The 20,959-nt window shown below is 56.4% G+C and overlaps 2 protein-coding genes across 8 annotated transcripts in view; one reads left to right on the top strand and one right to left on the bottom strand.

The window, feature by feature from the left end:
• Nucleotides 1-215: 215 nt before the first annotated feature.
• MIEF2 (mitochondrial elongation factor 2) lies at nt 216-5,203 on the top strand. Of its 4 annotated transcripts, XM_019753737.3 has the most exons (5): nt 216-346; nt 2,247-2,403; nt 2,558-2,738; nt 3,205-4,294; nt 4,715-5,203. In XM_019753737.3, the coding sequence occupies exons 2-4, from the start codon at nt 2,257-2,259 to the stop codon at nt 4,287-4,289; spliced, it is 1,413 nt and encodes a 470-aa protein (XP_019609296.3). In that variant the 5' UTR covers nt 216-346; nt 2,247-2,256; the 3' UTR covers nt 4,290-4,294; nt 4,715-5,203. The 4 variants fall into 4 exon arrangements, with proteins under 4 accessions (XP_019609296.3, XP_019609297.3, XP_074176711.2 ...); XM_019753738.3 differs by having other exon boundaries at nt 3,208-5,203; XM_074320610.2 differs by having other exon boundaries at nt 3,205-5,203.
• Nucleotides 5,204-10,578: 5,375 nt separating this feature from the next.
• The window catches only part of TOP3A (DNA topoisomerase III alpha), a 29,040-nt gene continuing 18,659 nt past the window's right edge, over nt 10,579-20,959 (bottom strand). For 3 of the 4 annotated variants that reach the window (XM_019753735.3, XM_074320606.2, XM_074320607.2), the window contains 8 exons: nt 20,379-20,564; nt 20,054-20,183; nt 17,185-17,298; nt 16,914-17,079; nt 15,948-16,091; nt 13,996-14,118; nt 12,348-13,045; nt 10,579-11,329 (listed from right to left, as the gene is read on the bottom strand). In XM_019753735.3, the coding sequence (XP_019609294.3) occupies nt 11,151-11,329; nt 12,348-13,045; nt 13,996-14,118; nt 15,948-16,091; nt 16,914-17,079; nt 17,185-17,298; nt 20,054-20,183; nt 20,379-20,564 (1,740 nt within the window). In that variant the 3' untranslated portion in view covers nt 10,579-11,150. The remainder of the gene's footprint in view (nt 11,330-12,347; nt 13,046-13,995; nt 14,119-15,947; nt 16,092-16,913; nt 17,080-17,184; nt 17,299-20,053; nt 20,184-20,378; nt 20,565-20,959) is intronic. The other variant, XM_088801864.1, reaches the window with a different exon arrangement.

Raw genomic sequence — 20,959 nt, 5'->3', positions numbered from 1 at the left:
TGCCACCACACCACCGGGCGGGAGGCTCGGAACACAACTCTGCGCCTTTAAATCCGTGGTGCGTCAGAAAGTCCCACCTCCGCAGAGCGCGGAGCGCGGTTAGGGGGCGAGGCCTGGCCACCATTGGCTGAACCGCATAGTATTTTGGGACGAGGGAGCGGGCCTTGAGCACCCCGATTGGGGCTAGGACCTGCTCGTCTGCGTGCGTTCTGGGGTCAGCGACCGCCCCCAGAGCCTCAGCGTTCGGGTCCCAGGTCCTTCCCATTCCATTCCCAGGCGGGTCGGGGTCCGGGGCCCAAGAAGACCCGCTACCTCCGACGGTTGGGGCGCTGAAGCAGCGACGCAGGTACGGCCGGAGCGGGGCGGCCCCGGTCACCCAGCCCCGGCGTGGAGAGTGTCCCGGACGCAGGTCGGGGGCGGAGCCACCGCTGCGGCCGGCGGTCACGGCCCGGGAAGGAGGGAATGGCTTTGGGCCGTCAGGCCGCAGTTCGAATCCCGTTTGGGGTACAGCACTTAGTTTCCCAGGGCGTCGGTGAGCTCCCCTGAGAGCCGGGCCTTGACAGGTGTTCAGGGGCTGCTCCGCGCGCGGCCCGCTCAGCCCCGGCGCTGGGTTTGGCGGAGGCGGGGAGGACAGGCGGCGTCCCGGGCTCTACGCGTCCGGGCTGCGCACTCAGGTTATTTTTAACCTCCCGCGCCCTCCTGCCTTTCCTCGGGCGAGCAGGCTGCGTGCTGGGGCCTGCGCGCCCCTGCGGGGTTTGGGCCGAGTCCTACCTAGACACGTGTGGGGGATTGAAAGCGCTTTACTGTTTACAAAGTGGCCTCCCGGCCCCTCTGGAGGCAGCTGGCAATACCGGTCACCTGTGCGAGAACTGACTGCTGTGCTGTAGTGGGCAGCCTGCCAGCCTTTGACCAACCAGGCCCCAGAGCCGGTTTTTATTTTTAGTCTGGGCGAATGGGGGGGGGGGGGTGTTGTCCAGGCATCTCGTAACCTGGCAACAGCCCTGAGTACCCACAGCCCCAGGCAGGGAGGGTGGAAGTCCTTGGTGCCCTAGCTGGCTCTGAGCTCAGGGTCATCTGCTCAGGTGTCCTCAGGGAGCCAGTGCTGCCTGGTGTCTGCCTGGTCCCCTGAGCGTGCCTCTTGATCACACACTCTCAGCTCCCAGGGCCTGAGGGCGGGAGTCCCCCCGGAAGAACCTGCCGCTGGGGCGCGGTGGATGGGGCCGTGGGAGAGGTCTCTGCCTCTGCTCCCCGAGTGCCTGACCCACCCAGCCCCTGTTCTGGGCTCCTCACCCTAACCCTGTCTGTGCCACTTTACAGGTGAGCAGATAGCTGAGGCTTCAGGACCTCAGCTTACCTTCTCTGTTCCTCAGGCTGCGTGCAGCTGAGGGCAGCTCCCCACCTTCCCATTGTCCCAAGCCCAAGAGGCCAAGAGAGGTCCCTGGCCCCTGGGCCAGTCCTCTGTTTGGAGTCTTCGTGTTTACTTTGCCCGCTGTCCCCGCAGCGCGGCCTTTGGCTTTGACCAGCACATGTCCATTGACAGGCAGCTCGTGCCCGCTCCTCCCCCCACAGCCTGGGCCATCTCACTGGATAGCTCTGCTTCTGGCTGCTACCTTGTCAAGATTTGGGGGTAACTGGCCTCACTGAGGTCTGAGACGCCCTCCAGGGCAGGCTGTCTGGGACCCCAAGGTGTGGTTTTCTATGGGCCTTGTTTCCTCCTGCTGTGCCAGGGGTGAGGAACCAGGGTGAGGCAGCCTCTAGGACCTGACCGCAGAGGGGGTCTGATGGAACTCTGGGGGTGGGCAAGAGTCTGGAGGCTTTGCAGTCGTGGATCCAAGAACCCACTACTCACGTATGGTTCAGCAGCCTGTTCCTCTGTAAAACTGGGGTGATGGTAAGACCCTCCTCATGAGTCTTTGATGACATCAGGAGTCCTGGGTGGTAGGGTCAGGGAGATGGGCCCCCTTCTCTGACCTATCCAGGACCTTTCTGTGTGAGCCACCCTGTCCGGGGGGTGGGGATGGGGCTGGGTTGTTGGCAGGTTTGGGGAAGGGGCCTCAGGCAGTTCCCCATCTCCTCACAAGACACCCCTTTAGTGGCCCCTTTTTTCTGAAACTCGGGAAACCACCTTGTGGGCTTGACTCAGAGACCCCAGCGTGATGGCAGCCAGAGTGCCTACCCACACCTGCCCCACTGCCAGCCTGGCCGCCCCCACATTCAGTGGTCCCTGCACCCTGGCTCTCTTATAGGCAGACAGACATGGCAGGGTTCTCCCAGAAACGGGGGAAGCGGCATGATGACGACGTGCTGGGCAATGCTGTGGACTTCCTCCTGGCCAATGCCCGCCTGGTGCTGGGCGTGGGCGGGGCTGCCGTGCTGGGTATTGCCACCCTGGCTGTGAAGCGGGTAAGGCCTGGGGCTCACGGGAGGATGCCAGGGCCGGGGCCTGCCCAGGACTGGCACCTGCTTCTCTACCCAGCAGCTTGCTTTGCTTTGCCCCTGGGCTTTGCCGTGGCTGCCCAGGATTTGGACCCTCTGATCTCTGTCACTCTGCCTGCAGCTCATTGACAGGGCCACCAGCCCTCGGGATGAAGATGACACCAAGGGGGACAGCACATGCCTGGAGGACAGTTGGAAGGAACTGAGCCTGCTCAAGACCGCTCCACGCCTACAGCCCCGGCCCCCACCTGCTGCCCTTAGTCAGCCTGTGCTGCTCCCCGCCCGCTTGCCCTCTGCCCAAGGTGAATGGCACCCCTTCCCCTCTAACCTGCGGGGGTCCCCCTTTGGTGGTCACATTCAGGAGACGCAGCCCAGGACCTGCCACTGACTGGCTGTTGCAGGCTCCTTGCATGTTTAATGGTTCGGTTTCTCTGCCCTCCAACTACTGGGACATGTGGCCGCAGGGGTGGTAGTGGAGCAGGGCAGCAGCCTTATGACAGTGGGGGGGCCTCAGATGGGGAAATTGAGGCTCAGGAACTGTCTCCCCACTCTGCATGAAGCTTTTTCGGCCTCAGAATGTTGGGGTCTGGGCAATGGGAATTTGTCGTCAAAGTGCTCTTTGTATGTGAGGACGAAAGTGCTTTCTCGGGGTCATTTTACAGGTGAGGAAAGGGAGGCCCAGGCCCGGCACAGTCAGTGACCGGGGTGGAGTCCTCTCGGCTTGTCCCAGGGCCTGCTGACCTGCTCTCTGGCCCTTTCGTTCTGCAGCAGGGCCCGCAGACGCTAACCCGCGGCCGCCGCCTCAGCTTGGCCCCCCAGCACCGGTGTGCCTGACGTTCCAGGAGAAGCTGCTGCTGTTCGAGCGGGACCACGTGACCACCGCAGTGTCCCATGTGGCTCTGGCCAAACAGTTGGCCGGTGACATTGCCCTGGAGCTCCAGGCCTACTTGCAGAGCAAGTTCCCTGAACTGCCCTTTGGGGCGCTTGTCCCCGGGGGGCCGCTGTACGATGGCCTGCAGGTGGGGGCTTGCTCCGACCACGTGCGCCTCCTGGCACCCCTGGTGCTGGAGCCGGGCCTGTGGAGCCTGGTGCCTGGCGTGGACACTGTGGCCAGGGACCCTCGCTGCTGGGCTGTGCGCAGGACTCAACTTGAGTTCCGCCCCCGGGGAAGCAGCCCCTGGGACCGCTTCCTGGTGGGTGGCTACCTCTCTTCCCGTGTCCTGCTGCAGCTGCTCCGCAAGGCACTGGCTGCCTCCGTCAACTGGCCAGCGATTGGCAGCCTGCTCGGGTGCCTGATCCGGCCCAGTGTGGCCTCGGAGGCGCTGCTGCTCGAGGTTCAGCATGAGCACCTGGAGCTCACCGTCGCCGTGCTGCTGGCGGTCCCCGGTGCCGACGCCGGCCTCCTGGTGGCCTGGCCCCTGGAAGGGCTGGCTGGGAACCTCTGGCTGCAGGATTTGTATCCGGCAGAGGCCGCCCGGCTGCAGGCTCTGGATAACCGTGACGCTGGGGCCCGCCGGCGGCTGCTGCTGCTGCTGTGTCGTGTCTGCCAAGGCCACCCCGCCTTGAGGCAGCTGGGCCGGGCCCACCTGACCCAGGTGGTTCTGCGTCTCGGGGAAGAGGAGGTGGACTGGGCTCCGGAGGCCTTGGGGGGGCGCTTCCTGCAGGCCTTGGGGCTGCTCATCAGCAGCCTGGAGCGGGCCCACCTGCCCTGCCATTGCAACCCCAGCATCAACCTCTTTGACGGCCTGCGTGAGGAGGAGATTGACGACATTGGCTACGCACTGTACCTCGGCCTTCAGGACCCTGAGGGGCTGCTGTACATGGTGGGGTGGGGTGGCCGCCATGTGTTCTGATGCTGGTAAGCTGCACACTCCTCCCTTCCAGGGATTTGGAGAGCATTTCTCTGACTTTTAGCCAGAATCAGAAGGTGCGTTATATAAGCCCACGGGGTTAGCACGTGCATAGGCGACAGTCACTTGGAACCGTCTGCGCCCAGAGTGCTTGGGTTGCTGTCAGGTGAGTGTGGCTGGACTGCCCAGGCAGCCCAGAGTGCCACCACTCACAGGCACCCCCTCAGCCTCTGGGCTGGACCCCAGGGCCTTGGGCTTGCTCCACCACCAGCAGTGAATCTGGCTTCTGCTGTCCTAGGCGGGCGGTAAGGCCAGCTCCATTTTTCTGTTGAGAGGGTGAGTTGGTGCTTTCCTCAGGTGCCGCAGCTCCAGGCATGTCGAAGCTTCTGGTGCTGAATGGTAAACACCACGTGTTTGTTCATCCCCAGGGGCCGGAGTCACCTGCTACCCACGGAATGCTGCTGTTTGGCTGGTGTTGCCAGTGTCCTCGGTCTACTTTGTACTTTGCTTGTTGAGCTCTCTCCTCCAGCCTGGAGTGGGAGCCGAGCCTGATGTGCTGCCCACCTCACACCTCTGGGGAAGGCGCTTTTCCCTCCAACTAGGCGAGTTTTCTCTTTGGGCAGTGGAGGCCCCTGGAGCGCGATTGGCTGAGGTTCTGGGCTACCTGCCTTGCCCAGAGCCAGGGGACTCCTGATAGCTGCTACTGGGCCTTCCTGAAGGGGCCTCCCAGTGGCCACATGAACTGTTCTCAGCCTCCGCCTGTGTTCTCACTGCAGCGTGGCGGGGGTGGGGGGTGGGGCGGGGCTGGGGAAGGGGGGCCTGCCTCCCCCCAGGTGGCCCTCCTCATCTTGGTGTCCTTCCTGCTGTAGCAGAGCTGTACCTCTAGGAATGTGAACAAGAATAAAAGGACAAATTCAGCTGTCTGTGTGACTTGTGCTAGGCTGTCATAAGCAGCTGTTTGGAGTCCTGAAAGCTTGGCCAGAGGTGCTGGGGATCAAGCTGGAGGGGGTATGATTTGACTGGAAAGGAGGTTAGATGGAGAATATTACAAGAGTGCTGGTGTGATGCCTTGCTTTGGGAATGGGAGCCTTACTGGTTAGGGTTTTGTTTCTTGCCAAAGCCTGAACTTTTGAGCCTCCCTGTGCGTTCTGGGACAGCTGAAGTTGCTCCAAAGCTCTTCAGCCAGCATCAGACAAATGATTTCTCCACCTCCTTCGTTTCTCCTTATGGCCCCGTGAGGGGGGGAGGGCAACCTTTCCAACTGTGACTACAAAACAAGGATGGGGGACAGGACCTGAGGGGCTGTCACATGAGGACAGATGAAAAGCATTGGGGCCCTCTGGGTGCAGGACCCTGGGCTGCCCTCTGCGGCCTTCAGACGGATCGCTGGATGGCTGCGAGCAGAGGCTGTGGTGTGGGCCAACGGGCAGGAGGCTTAGCTGAGGGCCATTCAGGTAACCTGGCCCAGGAGCCGGCGCAGAGAGCGCCTTAAGCAGCTGTAATGGCCGCTGAGATGAGCGAGGGAACAGGCTGCAGGCAGGCTGTGCCTTGGCCTTCTCATCCAGAAACGGATGACGTAATACACTTCCTAGGGCTGCTGGAAGGAGTAACTGCTGGCAGGAGTGTTAACCCAGAGCCTGGCACAAAGTGAACCGTCCCCAAACCAGACTGCTGGGTCTTGCTGCCTCCCTCACTGACCAACATCGCAGAGCCCAAGCACACAGCCCCCCGCTGCCGGGGCCGGCCTCTGAGCACGGCCGCCTCCACAGGACCACCGTGGCCTGGTGAAGGGCTGGCCTGGGCGTGCCCAGGGCGGCAGTCCAGGATGTGAGCTTGGTCTAGAGTCCTTCTTAGATGACCAAACCCTCACATGTAGTCCCCTCTGGGGAGGCCTCATGCTTTAGGAAGCTCCGAATTTATCCTCACACCATAATTTCAGTAAGAAAAAACCCAGGATGAATTAAAAGGGAGAGAAATGAGGTGTTCGTGCTTACATCACCGATGCAAGCTTAACATCTGGGACTTCAGTTTCTAGCCGGAGATTGGAAACCAACCACCATTCTGCTTCAGAGCCTTTGTAGGGGCTTGTCCTGGGCTGGCCTGGGCCGTGCTCGCTGCATGGCCAGCTGCTGTGAAGGACAATCCCAACTCCGAGCTAGGTGTGGTCTCAACTCAGGGTCTAAACAGCTTAATATTTAGGCCTTTCAGCCATGGTGGCAAAGCCGGGCAATCTGCATCCTTGGTTTAACTTTTCCAAGTGACCCCAGGCCTGGCGTTGTGAGGACTGTGAGGCAGCAGAGATGCCACCTGCTCAGAAAGAAAGCGTTGCCAGAGCAGATAAAAATAACACAAAAATGGCAAACAGAAACTTACTAATTCCAAATGTCACCTGTACCTCCTTTACTGTAACAACTCAAGAATAAATCTTACCATATAAAACAGCGTATCCTTTTTATAAATTCACTTGTAAGCATGTCTTCTCAGGAATACTTAGCTGCAGAATATTCTATCAAGTGGGGGTACCTGTCCAGCTGTTTCAGTCTTTGCTATTTAAAAAAAAAAAAAAAAAGCCCTGAAAGAACCTTTGTGCACATGGATTTTCTCATTACGACTCCTAGGAATGGAAAGCATTCAAACATCGTTCATACCCTGTAGGATCTTGCGGAACTGTTCTGACAGGATTTCAGCCTGCAGGTCAGAGAACCACCCCTAAGGCGCTGAGCTGGGATGGCAAGACTGGGGCAGAAGGGAAATGCCGCATTTGGGAGACAGCAGGTGGCCCACCCTCCAGCCACCACTGAGCTCAGAATCTCCTCTCCCAAGATCTTACTACTTAGAGTGCAAAGTGGACAAGTGGACGTGCAACGCCTACTCCTGCCACCGACACCGTGTCCGTGGTTCCCAGTCTGCCCCCTGTACGCTAAGGAAAAAGGAAGTCAGTTTAGTGTCAGTTGAATCAGCTGGTTCGGAAACCTTAACGGGCCAGACTCTACCTCTAGAATAACTGCCCCTGAGCTAGTGTACGAGCCACACAAGGAAAGCACTTCCTGCCTTTTGCCCCTTAAGACCCCAGGAACTTAGCGGGCCACGAGGCCAGGCACGGAGCGCCAGGGGGCAGACAGGAATCCTGCAGGGGCTGTAGAGCAGGTGTGCACCTCCTCTGGGTACAAGAAGGGCGCTGGGCCCAAGGTCAGGGTCTGGAATAGCTCACCCCGAAGCCCCTCATCCAGGGCCACTACTCCACCTGTCCTGTTCTCCAAAACGAGGGCCTTCAACCTGGCACATCACACACTTGCATTTTCCAAAAGTACACTTTTCTTCTCTAATCAAAAGTCTTAACGCCGCCCCCTCCCGCCCCCAGTAACATTAGTTTGCTTGTACTTAATTCAATGAGGAAGCGTGGGTGTAGCAGATGAAAACCAGTGTATTCCAAAGGCCAACACAAGTGCTGTTTTGGGCCATCTTTGCACAGCTGCCCATTTCCTGAGACAACACAGTTTCACTGGCTGGGGCCTCAGGCCTCGCAGGCTCTTTCGCTTGTGTGATTTCACAACACACTTTCCGGCTGCCCGAGCACCACCCCGCAGCGTGAACGCAGGGGGTCTAAGTCAGGCATAAGGCGCACAGGTGCCCCCCAGCCCCCCCTGCCCGCACCACCTTTGTACTCTAGCCCAGGGATCCTTGGGTCTGCACAGCTGAAGCTGTGGGCTGTAATGGCCCTGAAAGGAAAGGTGGCTGTGAATTCACCCCAAAGGGCAGCGGGGTCTCAGTGCCCAGGCTGGTGCTGCTGGGCACACTGGGCCTGGTGCTTGGAGAGAGGCCGGCTGTGAGCGTGAAGCTATTTTTAGCCTCCAGCTGCTCCAAGAGGTGTAAGCATCAGTTTCCTCAAATACTAGCAACTGTGGGGGTGGCCACTCGAGCTGTTTCTCAGACTGGGGCAGGCAGAAGCGCTGTGGGTAAGTTCAAGAGGTGTCAGCCAGGTTTCCTCTTCTCCGAGGAACGGCAGGTGGCTCTTCCCCTGCCACGCAGGTTCTCACCTGGGGATGGAGAACGGGGCTATGAGGTGTAGACATGGAGGCAGACTGCTTCAATTCCCACTTCGCTGCTTGTAGAAGGCATTAACACATCAGAGCCTCCACTGCCCTTGCAGGGGAGCTGGAAGGCTGAGAATGGCGCAAAACCACCTGGCCTGCTTCCTAACCTCGGCCAGGGCTCATAAACGGGGGGCATCTTCTCTTCAATCCTGCACTGTCAAGCTGTATGAGACGGGGCTCACACCTTTCCAGTCGCCGTAGGAGGGGGAAGGATCTATTTGTCAGTGCACTAAATGCTGCTGGCCTGAGTGGGCCTCCAAGAGACATGGAAAACCCCCTCACAGGTTGTACTGGTGAAGTTCTCACTGTGAATGTGCCTGTCACCCTCCACCAAAGAGCCTCCAGTTGACTAACGCGTTACAGACGAAGGGGCCCAGGCGTGGGAAGGCCCAGGCCCGGGGGCACAGCAGGTTGAGCGAGCACCAGGACTGGGGCTGGGTCTGTCCTTGGTGGTCTGATCCAGCACTTCTTGGCCTTGGCACACACGGGGGACCTGTGAAGATTACAACCCACAAATGCATCTAGTATCCAGAATCTATAAAGATCCGCAACTCAACAAAAAGACAAACAACCCAAATGAAAAATTGGGGGCGGCCGGATGGCTCAGTCGGTTAGAGCGTGAGCTCTTAACAAGGTTGCCGGTTCAATTCCTGCATGGGATGGTGGGCTGTGCCCCTGCAACTGGACTTGGAGCTGAGCTGCGCCCTCCACAACTAGATTGAAGGACGACGACTTGGAGCTGATGGGCCCTGGAAAAAGAACACACTGTTCCCCAATTTAAAAAAAAATTAAAAAGAAAAATGGGCAAAAGACTTGAGTAGACATTTCTCCAAAGATACACAAATGGCTGACAAGCCCATGAAAAAATGTTCAACATCAGTGGTCATTAGGAAAATGCAAGTCAAAACCACAATGAGATATCACTTCACACACCAGGGTGGCCACACACACAAAAAAAAGTATTGGTGAGACAGTGGAGAAATAGGACCCTAGTGCATTGGTGGGAATAGAAAATGGTGCAGCTGCTGCAGAAAAGCGTATGGTTATTAAACACAGAATTACCCTAGGACCCAGCAACTCCACTCCTACATACATACCCCAAAGAACTGAAAACAGGTGTCCGAATCCTTGCACGTTTATAGCAGGACTGTTCCCAACAGCCAGAAGGTCGTAACAGCCCAAACACCCACCAGCTGGTAAATGGATGGACATAATGTGGCCTACCCAATGGAACAGCGTTCAGTCACAGAGGGAATAAAGACTGACGTGTGCTGCACAGTGGATGACACTTGCAAACCCCATGCTCAGTGAAAGAAGCCAGACGCAGCTCACAGTCTATATGATTCCATCTATGTGAAACACTGTTCAGAACAGGTAAAACCAGACAGAAAAGTAGACTGGTGCTTGCCAGGGTTGGGGGGGAGGTGGGGGATGGGACATAAATGCAGGGCCGTGACCCACACTCACTGATCAGCTTCTCCAGGAGCAATTCCAGGCATCTATCTGCACTTACAAAAATTCTCCAGGGGCAGCCGGATGGTTAGTTGGTTAGAGCGCAAGCTCTCAACAAGGTTGCTGGTTCAATTCCCACATGGGATGGTGGGCTGTGCCCCTGTGACTGGACTTGGAGTTGAGCTGCGCCCTCCGCAACTAGATTGAAGGACAACGACTTGGAGCTGATGGGCCCTGGAGAAGCACACAGTTCCCCAATATTCCCCAATAAAATAAAAACATAAACAAAATAAAAAATTCTCCACCTGGGCAGACCTACTGGTCCAAAGGTCAAGGGGCAGGAGTCCCAACACTTGAGGACAGCTCATTTCTGCACCAGCTATAGCGCTAGCAACGCAGCTGGGCGACCCACACCGCATTCCTGCTTGTCTTCTAAGCACAAAATAAAGCCAATACGGTTACATAATATTCACAAGCTCTTTGTAAAGGCAAACAAGGAAACGTGGCAACTTCCCTAGGTATGGAAGATGAAGAGTGTTCGGAATCTTGGATCTGCTCTGCTCTGCGGAGCAAGCAGGTTGTGGGGCTGCCAGAGGGTAGGCTTCCCACGTAGCACACGGACAGGGAGGGGAGGGTTGGGAGGGAGGCCACGGGGCCAGAGGCCGACGAGCGGCCCCTCGAGCACTGGCTGGTGTATTTGCCACTCTTGCCACTGTTCACCAGACACTGCACCATACCCACCAGAGTAAAGGGGTAGAATTCTTTATTAAGGCACGTGAGCTGGGAGTGTCCCAGGTACAGCGGCTTTTAGGTAAAGGAATAAAGCCTCTTCTATAGACACAATTTTAGGACAAGACCACTTCCTTGAATTGTACACCCTCCTTTCTCAGGACATCTGCGGAGAGAAGCCCCCTCCAGGCTGCCCAGAGCCTGCTCTGGGAGCACTGGTCCCTCAGGGTGCTTTCTGAGCCAAAGGCAGCCCTGTGGCCACAGCCACGGCATGCATGGACCCCAGGGCTCAAGGCTCTGCTCCCAGCTTCTCTGTAGTGCTCGCAGGAACAATCCAAGCGGGCCCACAGGGAGAAGCTGCAGTGACTTCTCCACAGTGGCCCGGGCAGGGGGCCACTGTCCAACAGACGGACTCCTTGAGGGGCAGTCTGGATCTTGACTCGGTCACACCGCAGGCCAGACTCCAATCGCACTACTTTCCTCAGCGCCTCCAGGGCTGTGAAGGACCACATGGTCCTAGTGAAAACAACTCATTTCTGAGACCAAAGGGGCAGATCTGAGGAAGTGGCCCTTTCTCCCCGCCCTGCCCTCATCTGTTCTGAGGACAGAAGGGGCGGGTGTGTCCAGGCTGGTGGCAAAGGCTGCATTTCCGGGGTTTCTTGGCTGTGGACCCTGCGTCTGAGGAGCTGGACTGGGCTCTTTTGCTTCTGGACTCCGGGCCCTGGGTTCTTCCTCTGCCTCCGGGCCCGGGTAGGGCTCCAAAAGTCCCTGTGGGAAGAGTCAGGGGAAGGCTGAGGACACACTGAAGGGGACGGAAATACAGGTTAGTGTTGGGTGGAGGTGCCCTCCCCACCTTTATGCAGTCACACGTACCGCACAGGCCAGGCCCCCTCCACTCTGCCAACACACGTCACTACCTGGGCCCTAAGCTCTTGAAGGCCTCGGCCCACTCTCACCGTCCTGGTAAAGGGGCACTGATGTCACTTCACCACGCCCTTTTCACTGAAGTGGACACCAGGCAAGCAGCTGGCCTGATGCTGTGTGGTGAGGCAGCAAAGTGGGCCCGTGACCAACGACCTGTTCCCTACGTTCCGTGCAAGGAACCCAAGCTCTGGCTGCTTCCAGTCCTTACACCGGCCTCTTAGCACTGACCGCCTGACTATCCAGGACGACGAGCTGGGCCGCTGTCCTGGAGGTCCGACACCCCCTCCCTCCAGCGGGGACAGGAGTGGCCCCCGCATGCCTAAGCTATACCTCTCACACACTTCAAATGTGGGTGCGTCCCAGCAGTGGTGCCAGTTATCACATACCCACTGTTGGGGTATCAGACCCAAACCGTGTAACCTTGGGTAGGCTCCGAGACGGGAGGGTCAGTTTCTTCACCTGATTAATTGAGACTGATGATAACAATTTCCAAGGTTCACAAAGGCTACAGGAGTACAGGACTGTGGGAGCAGGTCACCTCCACTCAGATGTGGGGCTGTGTCACTGTGACCCTGAGCTAAATCACTCCGTTTGTTGGGGCCTCACCTTCCTGATTTGTAAAGCTATGATCACATGCTTATCTGGTGAAGCTACTCAACTCATGGTGGCACCCTCTGGTTTGCAATGAAGACGGTGCAGTTCACTGCCTTGCTGAACGCGGTCCCGTGAGGAGACGGAAGAGCAAGGCGACCCACTCCCCGTCCTGCTCCCACCACCGCCCCCTGCCTTCTCCCGCTGCCCGCAGTCTGAGGCAGGGGGCTGCACACCCCACCGCCAGCCCCGCTCCGGAACTGCTCCTCACCTGGGGCCACGTTCTCGTCCACCCACTCAAAGAAGCCACACTGCCGCTCTCTGGGCTTGGTGCACGTGTGGAACTGACGCCCCTTGTTGGGCCCATCCTTCTGCACAGTCAGTCTGACAGCGGGCTGGCCGCACAAGCAGGATGTGCCACCATCACGGTCAGCACCAGGTCTGCCAAACCCACCTGGGTGGTTCCCCGAGCCCAGTGGGCGCCCCAGTGAGCCGCCTGGGGGCCTTGATGTGGAGGCAGGAGCCCTTCCTGCTTCTGGATGGCTGCTGTCGGACCACAGGAAGAAGCTGCAGCTGCCGCCATGGCACTTGTAGAACTGCCGGCCCTGGTTGGGACCCTCCTTGCGGACAGTGAGCAGCAGGGCATCCTGGCCACAGTTGCAGGTCACGGAGTTGCTTTCACCAGCAGCAGCGGGTGGTGGTAGATTCTGGGCCAGAGCCGTCAAGGGCCTGGCCGGCTTGGTGTCAGGAGGTCGGGGGTGGCTGTGCTGGCTGTCTATTCTGTTCAAGGACTGGCTAGCCTGCAGGTAGCCAGCGGGCTGGGCGGCTGGCTGGCAAGCTCTGGGGGGGCCCCGTGAAAACCTGAGGTCCAAGATCTCCCTCAGGGTCTCATCACATCCACCAATGCAGCCAACAAGTTCCAGAGGCATGGTCGGCGGAAGGCTCCCACGTTTAAACTTTAACTTCAACCTGGAGAGGCCAGAAGACGAGAAGAAGCACTCACTACCAGGTGCAAGAGGCTTCTCCTTGGTCCCCAGAAGCGTACCCAGCCTAGGTCTCCCCTCAGCATTCCCTTGCCTCAGGAAGCGTCCCCAAGGCACCAGCCCCCCCCCAGCCCCCTCCCGTCTTCCCAAGAGTGCAGAGTGGGGGGCACATGAGCCTAAGCCCCCAGTGAGGCGGGGCAATACCGAAGCTCCCCCCGAAGCAGGGCTCTCACTGTGCTTCAGCAGCCTCCGGGGGCTTCGAGCTGAGGTCAAAAGTTATTTTGTAACAACGCTAAGCAGTTAAATGTGTTGTGCTCTCACTCTTCCAAGTGTTGGCAGTGGTTTCCCAGAGACCACACCATACAACACAGGCAATACACTCAGCGGACTGCGGAAGCAGATAGAACCCAGCTGGCGCCTATTAAGCCGGATAGGAGACTTACAAAAATGGAAAACCATACATTCTTATTTCTGAGGGGTTGGGAAATAGGCACGTTAGCCAAAAACATGTTACTTATGTTAGCATGCAGTACACTTGTTATAAACAATAAACTAAATTTTGGAAGACATCTCCACTTTAATTTAGAAAAAGGTAAATCTTGATACACGTAACCCACAACAAAGGCTCTTTGGGCTCCTCAATGATTTTCACAAGTGACCAAAAGGTGGGAGGATCCATGCTCCATGAGGACCCTGGGCTTGGGGAGAACTTGGAAGCGACATTCAATGCATGTCCTCTCCGCAGCGCTCGCAGTGCGGCCCAGCCGGAGGGGCAGCCCCCGCCCCGGCCCAGGCCTGGCTGCCCCGCCTCCGCAGCCTTTCATGGCACCGGAAGGGAAGGCACGAGGCCTGCTGAGCTGGCTGCTGCTGGGCACAGCGGACACCCTCTCTGAGGTCTTGGAATTCCAGTCCCAGCTGACTCAGCACCCAGCTCACCTGTAGACAGGGTGTGGCTGACACACTGGACACACACTCCCATCCCTGCTGGCCTCCAGCACCGACTCAGGGAACCACACGGCTGATCGACATTCCGGGAAACCCGTGCAGCTGAGGTAGAACCTGCAGATCACGGGGACCAGGGGGAGGCAGGAGCCAACATGAGACCACGAGAAGCAGGGGAAACAGTCCTAGGCTGTTGCCCATCTGGCAAAGCAACTTTTCTTCAGTTGATTACAGGCATTCATTTTTCTGGAGGACACTTAAATGAATCCAGTCACAGTAATGAATGACTTAGAAGAACTGGCCTGCATTTATTTCTCACCTCCCTAAGAAAGTGACACGGCTACAGCTGACTGCTTTCTGCTTAGAAACAGCCAACCCACTACCAACACCTGGAACACGCACTGCCGAGTCCCGAGGGCTCTGCTCAGGCCCTGTGCTGAGCTGTCTCGCCTCTTCCTCGTGGCGTCCTCAGCTTACACTGGAGCAAACTGAGGCTTGGAGCAGTCTGGAGACCTGCCCCAGGATGCACAGGAAGTGAGCTGGGCACCAGGACTAGAACGCTGTCTGTGACGAAAGAGCCTTTACTCTCCGCACCTGCGCCACGCCTTTCTTGGCCAGCGTTCCTGATGCCTCCCAGTCATGAAATGTAGGACTGGACTAGCCAACACGCACACAGTTTACAAGGCCCTTGGAGCGCGCCTGGGTGATGACTAGACCAGGAAAGACAAACCCCAAATCCCAACGATTCAAACAGCAATTCCAAAACCCCAGAAATTATCAGATAAACCCTGGAGTGGTAAATCTCACAAGACAGTCTTAAGACCCACCTGCGTGACTCAAGAATTTAGAGAACTCAGAGCTAACACAAAAGCAAGTCTTCCCCATCCACCCCTGTGGTTACTAGTCCACTTACCCACTGGTGGCGGAGAAAAACCCACCGACAGCATTTACTACACACTGATACGGCATCAGCGCTGGCTAAGCCACGTCTGTGGGCCCTGACACGGGATCTCAGGTCGGGGCCATTAGCCCCTGCTTTCTGAGAGCACGGGGTGAGCAATGCTGCCGCCTAAGGGGCCAGCACACCGCTGTGAAGACTGGGGTTCAAACTGCCCCTTTCCTGCTACCCGGGGCTTCCTGCTATGGGCAAACTGCCTCAGCCCCCTAAGCCTCTGTTTTCACTCCTTAGAAACACCTGCCCTGGAGGGTCGCGATGGAGTCAAATGACGTAATGCCTGGGGAGCACCTGGCATCACGCCAGCCACAGGATGACTAACGAGCGATGATGACCGCCACCCCATGCCACTCTCCTGCCGTGGACTTCCCCCGGCGGCAGGGCTGCGCGGGACAGCCAGGCCGGGCCGGGCGGGCACCCCGAGCCCCGGGCGAACTGCCCACTCTGAACTGCTGCACTGAAAGGGAAGAGGGGTTCAACACGTTCAGACCCAATTCAGCAAACCCAGGAGAGAAGCAAAGCAGTGTTGCCGAGTATCTCTAATGTACGCGGCTCTGTGCTACACCCCTGCCCCTTTCACGGAATCCTCACCTTTCCCACAGCACCACCGCCCTGAGGATATGGAAGAGGAAACTGGGGCTCAGAGTAGTAAGTACCCGCTTTGAGGCACAAAGCTTATTATGTGGCAGAAGTGGGATTTGAACCCAGACCTCCCCGGGTCTGAAGCTCATGCTTCTCCACCATTCTCCACACACTGGATGAGCGAGTGCTTTCCACAGGGGCCCGAAGCCCCAGCATCAGCCGTCGCCCCTCTCCTCAGAACCCCGTAGCACTTCACGCCTCCACGACCAGGTCCCAGGAGGCTGCCAGTGTAGCTCCAGCCCAAATGGGGGCTGCCCACAGCAGGCTGCCTTTAAGTAACGCCCCAGAAATGAAACAATGGGGCCTGGCACCGCTGGGCGAGCAGCGGGGGGCGCAGGCCGGCACTGACCCGCCGCTCTTCTTCGTCTTGAGGACCATGTCCTTGTTGCACTGGGGGCACTTCTTGACAGGCTCCGGCTCCGACGGGTAGATGGCTTCTTGCTGGGCCACCTCTGCCCCTTCCCCGAGGTAGTGGGACAAGGCCTCGTCCAACCTGAAAACAACAAAGCATTTGCAACATTCTTCTGTGCACACAACACGTGTGTGACCTGGGGAACCGGCCGCTTGGTCAGCCACAGAACGGAGGCAGACAGAGAACTGTGCTGGCCAAACCCCCCTGGCTCCTCTGAGCCCTGGCAGCTCCCAGGAGGGATCCAGCCACAGGGCAGGTATTTCTGCCTTGTCACTGGCTTCACATCACGCAAAACCACACAAGGTCCGTGCACACTCCAGAAGTGTGTCTGGGTTTAAGTATAAACCAGCACATGCATTTTTCAAAACTGCCATAGGTTACAAATATTTGTAACAGAACGCACACATACTGCTTGCTACGCGGCCACCTCTAAATACGCCCCAGAACAAGCGGTCGCACACCAGCGCCCGGGTTTTCTACGACTGTGCTGTCTACTAATTCAAGACAATCAGAATCAAGAGAACGGCACTTCTGAAGCCAAGGGCTCAGAACAGCGGGTCCCAGCCATTTCAGGTTATTGTCTCTACATCGGCAAAGCTCTATGGAAAGGAACAAACAACACGCAGGAGGAAAACCTGAAGTGGAGGAGCGGTATGTGGACAGCCCTGCCAGGTAACGGGCTCCTTGTGAAGAGGAGCTGGCCTGGTGGGGATTTAACAGCCTAAAGGGCAGGGCTCATGAGGACATACACCTTGTTAAAATGTTAAAGAATGTCAACAGCTTGTCTCCATGTCTACACCACGTTTCTGCTGAACGACCGCAAACTCCCACTTAGGGAAATGTCAGGGCCGAGGCTGCAGAACTGACCACCACGTGTGCAGGGCAGCGGGGCTTGGCACTCACTTCTTAGCTTTAGCCACTGCTTCAATGAAAACCTGCTTGTATTTCTGGATCTGCTGCCTTAAAACCACAGATTTATCCTTCTTCCCCTCACAGATCAGCTTCAGATCGGCTTCCAGCTCAGCCCGGAGGTCAGGCTTAGACATCTCGTAGCCCATGGAGTCATAACCTACAGGGAAGAGCAATGTGCTGTGAGGCCCCAGACAGCACCACTCAGGGCTCCGGCCGCATGGCTCCCGCAGCCGCCCGCCGCAAGCTCCCTCCTCCTCCTCACCTTCCACAAGTCCCATGCCCAGATGCCCAGGGAGAAACCGCCTGTCTGGTGTAAGCCCGACGTACATCCGGGCTTTGATTGTCTCAATGTGCTCCGCGTGAGTGGCATCGGTACCTGGAAGCCACTGCCGGTTACTCAGGTTCATCCAGACGTCCTCCCACGTGTCCCACGGGTCCCTTCCCCTGCCTGGATTTCCCATTCTCGGTAAGACACCCCCACTCACTCCCAGCCCATGTAGAAACCACCACGGCCCCTCCGCTCTCCCTCATATCTGCTTGCTCACTAAGGCTGCCAACTCCAGCTCTGAGGTTAAGTCTTTCTCCTCAATTCCATGAGTCAGAGCCACGGCCAGAGTCCACACCGTCTCATCTCATCGTTACATCCTCAGTCTCCTAGTTTCTGCTCTTCCTCCACCCACCCCGTTCTTTATGGTGTGGCCATAGGGATCTTTTCAAACAGCTCTGCCATCAAGGAAATGCACACCAAACCCACAAGGAAATATCATCTCATGCCCACTCGGATGGGTGTAATAAAAAGGACGGATAATAACAAATGTTGGTGAGGATACGGAGAAACTGGGACCCTCATACGCTGCTGGACGAATGCAAAATGGAGCAGCTGCTGTGGAAAAGTCTGGTGGTTCCTCAAAAGATTAAACAGAGTCACCATGTGATCCAGCAATTCTACTCCTAGGTATCTACTCACGAGAACCGAAAACATGTCTACACAGAAACTTGTACACAAAGTCTACGGAAGCATTACTCATGATAGCCCCCAAATGGAAACAACCCAAACGTCCATCAGTGATAAGACAACAACTGATAAACAAGATGTGGACGAGTATCCGGTAATAAAAAGGAACAAAGGGCTGACCATGCTACAACACGGATACATGCTATAGCTCAGCGTGAAAACACGCTGAGTGAACCCAGTTAGTTACAAAAGGCCACATGTTGTATAACTCCCTCATACGTTTATAAGGAATGTCTACAACAGGCAAATCTATGGCCTCACAAAGATCAGTGGCTGCCTCTGGCTGGCGGAGATCGGAGGGAAGGGCGATGGAGCGTGACTGCTGGTGGGCATGGGGTTTCTTTCTGACGTGATGAGAATGCTCTAAAACTGACTTGTAGTGATGGCTGCACAATTTTGTGAATACACTAAACACTGACTTGTCCATCTTAAAGCAATGAATTCTGTATGTGAATTACGTGTCAATAAACCTGTTAGCATTTTGTAAAAATGTGTCTCTGTCATTCCTTTCCTCAGAAATCTTAGAAATGGCTGTCTGCTGACCACAGGCCAACGCCCAGGCCTGGCATGGTTCAAATCATCTTTCTGGCCTCATTTCTGTGAGTCCCCCACCCCAGGCGGCACGTACTTTCCTGCCCGTGCCCTTCCTCAGGCCCTGCCTGCACTGCTGGGCTTGGTTCATTCATTAGGAATTCTTATGATGAGGTTTTAAGGTCCCTCCCTGCCTGTCCCCCACAGAACCCATCGTATTGCAGCTAATGGTCTGGTTTGACTCTCCCGCTAGACAAGCTCTGAAAGGGAAAGACTAGGCCTTCTCCTCTCTGTGTCGCCAGGGCCTAGGCCTCAGACATTTTTAATGAGCAAATCACGGAACGAAAACTACCTGTAATTTCACCTAAACGTACGGGCTTTCTGGAGGGCCAGCGACGGCCAGTGGACTCCAGCTGGGAGCACATCTTCCTAGGTTACAGAACTACGAAACTCACCGGGTAGCGAGGCAGATGCGCAGGGAGCTGACCGCCCCCTTCATCCACTTCCCTCACCATCGTGCACGGTCCTACTGGACCAGGCTCACCACAGACAATCCTCGAGTTGTGGTGAGAAATGACAAGCGGCAGCAGGTTAGGCACGAGAGAGCCACCTGGAAAGCTTGGGCTATGGGTCTTAGTGAGCAAAACAATTCTGATCTAGCTTTAAAAAAACACAAACAAAAAACTCCACCTAATTTCTATTTCTTAAACAATTATGGGAAATGCTTTAACAAAAATCTAAGAACATCGCCACCCATGGCTAATAGCGGGGTGGCAAACTGAGACCCCACGGGGCCCTGGCATGTAGGGAGTAAGTCAGGGCAGCCCAGGGTGAGCCATCTTGACAGGAGGTGGCTGCCACTCCAATCCAAATAACTGTCGATGTGGGAGTGAAGGCCCAAGTGCCAGAACTCCAGATAGTTTAAAAGGTGAAGAGGCAGATTTTTATGTGGAATCTCTCGTTTTAAATGTTGGTACCGTATCCAAAATAAAACAAGAACAGCAGATCCCTGTGTGGGACAAAAATATCAACTCTGCTGACAGCGCCTGCTCCTGGTTGAGACCTCTGAGTTATGGGAAATGTCTGTCTTTACAGGTATCCCTTGTGTTATCGGCTTCACAGATACTGCATTTTCATCAACACCAAGGCAAGACCCCCACCAGTAAAAACATTACGACTTTCTGGAGGCTCAGAGGTGGTTAGCATTTTTTAGCAATAAAGTATTTTTAAATTAAAGTACGTACACTGTTTCTGTCTAACATAATGCTATTGCATGCATAATAGACTATAGTACAAACATACTTTTCTACGTGCTGGGAAACCCAAAGTGTGTGACTCACTTCATGGCCCTGGTCTGCAACCACACCCACGGTACCTCCGAGCTGTGCCTGCACGTGGATGGTGCAGAGCCGTGGTTCAGAGCGGAGTTATTGTGACCTAGCTTGTAATAACTCGCACACTTTGTGACCTTAGGTTAAGTTCTTAACTTCTCTAAGCCTCACTTCAGCTATAAAGTGGGAATGAAACCCACATTAGAGTTGCTGTGTCCAGAGCCACGTTACCATGACAACGAGCTACTACTGACCAATGCCATGCTTTTCCATGAGGGCAATGAGGTCGGCTTCGGTGAGCAGCTGGGGTGGACTGGTCTCCCCATCCACCATCTCCACAGTGCTGGGCTGAAAGCGGGAGCCTCTCTCATAGACAGGAAGGGTCTACAGAGAGCAGCAGAAGCGTCAGTCAAATCCCTGTGCCATGGCACTCGGGCAAAAGACAACTTCCAGTTCAAAGGACATGCCCTGCTCCATCTGATGGCACTAGTGTCGGGAATACGACTCTGTTCCCCTCGCCCTGAGGCCCACGGGGTGAGACATGGATTCTGACCTCTGACTGCACCTACGATTTATCACCTTGTCACCCCAGCGGTCGTATGGGTACACGTCCAGATAATTCCGGGCCAGAATCACGAGGCCATGGGCCACAAAGCGTTCCTGAGAGATGTCAATCTCCACGGTGGTCTCCTGCCCCTGAGCATCCTGGGAGCAGCAAGCCAGGAAATGGCGAACGATAAACTCGTAGAGTCGCTGCTCATCTCCCTGTGAAGAAGAGAAGAGTCTGAAACTCCCACCAGAGCATCGCCACTCAAGGATCTCAGCATCATCGGTAGGTGAACCTGGTTTAGGCCGCCTTTCAGCCTGAAGTTGTGCAGAGCAGGGCTCATTGCTCCTGGAGCCCCCGCACTGGAGTGGGGTGCCAGGCATATCCACTGCGTGCATATGGGTCCAGGCTAATAAACGTCCCAAGTCCGATCAGGCAAAGGGAAGCAAGAGAGTCCTCTTGCCCTGAAGAGTAATTCTTTGGACATAACCCCACCTACGCAGAAAACAAGGCGAGCGCAGAAGAACCACTTGTGTGTGGGACACACAGTGACGATGCACCTGGCAGCCTTCCACCAACTCCCTGAGCACAGGGTTCACGGTGATTTCCTACC

Source organism: Rhinolophus sinicus, chromosome 12 (assembly GCF_057876585.1).
Source record: "Rhinolophus sinicus isolate RSI-liver-muscle chromosome 12, RSI-T2T, whole genome shotgun sequence".
Lineage (NCBI taxonomy): Eukaryota > Metazoa > Chordata > Mammalia > Chiroptera > Rhinolophidae > Rhinolophus > Rhinolophus sinicus.
Note: the sequence above shows the minus strand (reverse complement) of the source record. Positions and strands in the feature narration are given on the sequence as shown.